Raw genomic sequence first — 4,455 nt, 5'->3', positions numbered from 1 at the left:
AAGAAAAAGTGAGAAACCAAGCTGCCAGGTCTGGGACTCAAACCATGGTTGGCCATGTGGGAGTCCAGCGCCCTTAACCAACACGCCACCTGCCAGCCCTGTAATTGTTTTTTAATTTGACCAGAGAAAAACAAAGAGATAAAGAAAGGGAAAGCAAGAAAACAGGCCACCAGGTCCAGGACTTGAACCGTAGCTGGCCATGTGGGAGTCCAGCATCTTAGCCTCATGCCATGTGCAGGTCCCTCATTGTTCTTTATAAAATAGAAACAGTCCACTGTTGTACACATTTGCCCCTTTTCCCCCAGCAGCTTGGAGACCCTCCGTTAGGGGATAAAGAGTCCCTCCCCCCATTTCTTTTTCTTTTTTTAAAAATATTTCTAGTGTTTTTGTATTACATTTCTTACTAATATTTCTTTTTTTAAAAAAAAAAAAGTTTATTTCAAGGCCAGCAGGTGATATAGTGGTTGCGGTGCTGGTCTCCCACCTGGTGGCCCGTGGTTTTCTTTTTAAAAAAAAAAAAAGTTTATTTCAAGGCCAGCAGGTGGTATTGTGGTTGAGGTGCTGGTCTCCCACATGGTGGACCGTGGTTTGAGTCCTGGACCCAGTGGCTTGACACTCAATGCTGGGCGCTTGTGTGCATGTGCCGAAAATCCCAGGAGGAGCATGGAGGAGAGGGGATTGCGGGGTGGCCATCTCCCCTGAGGGGTGATTTCTCACTTTCTGTCTCTCTGTCTCTCTCCATCTCTCTAGCGAGCACACATGCCCTATCGCAAAAAATATCTCTCTCAACAAAATAAAGTTTTCTTTCATGAGCAAGAGAGACAGAGACAGAGACAGAGAGGCTGGCCCCCTCCCAAGGCTCCCAAGCCCAAACCCACCCCCGGCCACTGAGCAAGAGAGACAGAGACAGAGACAGAGAGGCTGCCCCCCTCCAGAGTCTCGAAGCCACAACCCAGCCCCGGCCACAGCCAGCCTGCATCCCGGCACGTGTGTGCCTGGTGTGTTCTGGGAGGTCTCCGATGTGAACCTGGAACCTTCCCGGGGACCGGCCTCACAGAGAGCCTCATTTCACTGTGGTGCCACCGTTCCCCTGCCCACCCCTGTCCCTGGTTCCTTTTCCATAGGTGAACTATGCTCCACTGTCCCCAAAGGAGAGACAGTTGGTTCCACTTTTCCAGGGAAGAGCCCTGCACGGGGGGGATACGGGGTATCCCCTCAGCCTGGGGACTCTGTGGGGTGCATGCCTAGGTGGGGGCCTGCTGGGATGGGGCTTGGTGGCATCTGTGATGTGGGCGCAGGAGAGGGCTCAGACAGGTCACTCTCCCTTCAGTGGGGGGGCTGTCCTAGACTACTCGGAGGACAGAAAAGAGAGCGGCCTCCTCACTGTCAATCACCCAGAGAGCACCAAGAGAAACAGAGACCCAGAGACCCACAGAGATCCTTTTCTTTTCCTTTTTTTTTTTTTTTTCTGAGAGGTTTTTGCTATAAGGCGCATGAGCTCGCCAGACAGAGCGAGACAGAGAGACAAAGTGAGAAATCACCCTCCCCTTCCCTTCTCCATTCTCCTCCCGGGATTTTGAGCGCTACACACACACACACACACACACACACACACGCACACAGAGGAGGTCCAAGACTCGAACTGCAGTTGGCTGTGTGGGAGTCCACCAATGTAACCATTATGCCATCTGCTGGTCCTCCCAGAGAGATCTTTATCTCTCCCACTGTACCTTAGACCCCCGACATCTCCCAGGCCCTGCCCCCACTTCCCTAGATAACTCTATCCCTGAGACATCTTCCTGCTTCCTGAAATCTCCCAGCCTCTCCCCTGGCATCCTCTGGCCCCCGGCCATCCTCAGCCCCCCTAACACTCCCGAGGCCTCTGAATCCCCCATTCCCTGGATCTTTCATGTGCTCCCTGACACCCGCTATCCCCAGACAACTCCAACCTCCTGGGCATTCCCTGATGTCCCAGCCTCCGGTCTTCCCTCAGTTCCCCCGTCACCCCTGCATCCCACAAAACAGGCCCACCTAAGGGAATAGGGGTTCAGGCAGTTGGGCTGGGGTGTGGTGGCCCCTCAACTTTCGGGTCTGGTGATCCCCACAGGGCTCTGGCTGAGCGCCTGGCCAGGGTGGGGCCCCCTGAAAGCGAGCCTGCCCGGGAGGCTTCGGCCTGCGCTCTGGACCGCGTGACCCAGCTCTGCCACCGCGTCTTGGCTGACCTGCTGTTCCAGGAGCTGCAGGTGGGTGAGGAAGGGGCTGGGGCGCCGTGCCAGGACAGGGACACACCCCCTAATCCCACAGTTCCTGCAGCCCGTGACTCAGTGTTCGGGAAGCCGCAGGGGTGGGGGTTATGGCCTTGCTGGGGTTTGGTGGGGGCAGAGGGGGGTACAGGAAGGAAGAGCCAGGAGAACGTGGCCAAGGGGAAGACACAGAGCCAGCAAGAGGCGGCTTGGGTTAGGGTGGAGCCCCTCCCCTCTGAGTCCCCAAGTCCCTGCCCACCTGTCTCTGGGTCCCCCAGGCATGCCTGAGGGGTTCAAAGGTGCCAGAGACCATGCGGAAAGGGTGGAGGGTGGAGGGGGTGTGTCCCCAGGTGTAAGGTGCCCTCAGCCCACACTGCACAGGCATTGCGTACCGGGGAGAGGTCGGAAGCCACCCCTCGCCCCCAGCTCTCAGTCTTTCCAGCATACCCAAGGCCCTGCAGTCTTCCCCTCTTAGACCTCACCCCCTCCCGCTTTCTCCCTGCCTCCCCCATGCCAGCCCTATCAGCCCCTTTGCCACTCCTGAAAAGAAAGAGATGAGGAAAGTGAGAAAGCTAGCCACCAGGTCTGGGACTTAAACTGCAGTAGGCCATGTGGAAGTCCAATGCCTTTAACCACCACAGGCCCCTGTGTTTCTTGCTTTATTTATTTATTTAGGGCACTTGCACTGGCCAGAGAGACAGAAAGTGTGAAATCACTCCCTTCTCCATTCTCCTCTGGGGATTTTGGACATGCGCACATGGCATGAGTTTGAAGCCGCCACGTCCGGGACTCAAACCACGATCACAACGTGAGAGTCCAGCAACATAACCATTATGCCATCTGCTGGTCCCCATCATCAGACTTTTTTTTTTATAAAAAGTTTATTTTTTCTGAGAGGGAAACAGAGAGACAGACGCTCTGCCAGGGTCTCTGTGCTGTGGTCCACTCCCAGAGTACAGCACCATAACCATTATGCCATCTGCTGGTCCCCATCATCAGACTTTTTTTTTTATAAAAAGTTTATTTTTTCTGAGAGGGAAACAGAGAGACAGACGCTCTGCCAGGGTCTCTGTGCTGTGGTCCACTCCCAGTCTCAGCCGATCAAGGCCCCCAGCACGTTCTCGGAATCCCGGGACTCGCTGTGCCACGCGGAGCAGGGGTGGGGGAGCCCTCACCTCTTTAATGTCACCTTCTCTGAGAGACCTCCCCTGAATATGCCACTTAAAATAGAAGCTGAGGGCCAGCAGGTGGTGTGGTGGTTAAGGTCCTGGACTCCCATGTGTCCCACCATGGTTCAAGTCCCAGACCTGGTGACTTGCTTTCTCACTTTCCCATTCTCTTTCTCTAGTCAAGTTAAAAAATAATGATGGGACCAGCACTTGGCATAATGGCTATGTTGCTGGACTCCCATGTAGTCGACCACAGTTCGAGTCCCAGACCCAGTGGCTTAAACTCATGCCAGACGCGTGTGCATGCGTGACCAAGATCCTGAGAGGAGAATGGAGGAGAAAGGATTGTGGCATGGCCATCACCTTGGGGGGTGATTTTTCGCTTTCTGTCTCTCTGTCTCTGTCTTTCTGGAGAGCGTACAAGCCCTATAGCAAAAACCTCTCCAAACAAACAAACAAACAAACAAGAACCAAAAAATTGAAATTAAATAAATAATTCTTAAAAAAAAAAAAAAGAACCCAAGACCCCCTCTTCACTCCATAAGTACTTGCCACCACCTGCCAGACTTTGAACCTCCCCTCCCTTATGTTAGCTCCTCCAGAGCAGGGATCGGTCGGAATGTTTCTAAAATAGCTTTTTATTCTGGAAAATTTCAAGCATTCATGCCCCGCAGTAGACAGAGTGACAGAACGGCCCCTGTGGATTCATGGCTGGCAGGGGCCAGCTCCTGGCCAATCTGTCATCTCTCCCCCGCCCCCCACCGGCTGCTTTAAAGGTCCCCGACATCCTGTCATGTCAAATGGCAACACTTCAGTGTATCTCTGAAAGACCAGGAATCCTTTTTAAACAAACAACCAACGAGGTCGTTGTCTTACCTACTAGCACCAGTTAGCAGCCGATGCTCAGCCCCCTGGCCGGCTTAAGACGCTCTCACGTCGAGCTCTGCGCGTCTCCTCTACTGTGTCCCAGCGTTTTCTTTTTCTTTTTTTTTTAAATTATTTTATTCACTTATTTATTTATTTTCACATAGGTTTTTGCCAGG

At 53.3% G+C, this 4,455-nt stretch overlaps 1 protein-coding gene across 1 annotated transcript in view; it reads left to right on the top strand.

Moving 5' to 3' along the window:
• Positions 1 to 4,455, top strand: part of LOC102493042 (exocyst complex component 3-like protein 2) — a 36,972-nt gene that overhangs the window by 8,397 nt on the left and 24,120 nt on the right. The window contains 1 exon segment of the mRNA XM_027767188.1: positions 2,108 to 2,243. Coding sequence (XP_027622989.1) covers positions 2,108 to 2,243 — 136 coding nt within the window.

Source organism: Tupaia chinensis, unplaced genomic scaffold (genome assembly GCF_000334495.1).
Source record: "Tupaia chinensis unplaced genomic scaffold, TupChi_1.0 Scaffold000067_1, whole genome shotgun sequence".
In the NCBI taxonomy this organism is placed as follows: Eukaryota; Metazoa; Chordata; class Mammalia; order Scandentia; family Tupaiidae; genus Tupaia; species Tupaia belangeri.
This window is presented reverse-complemented; position numbering and strand designations above follow the sequence as displayed.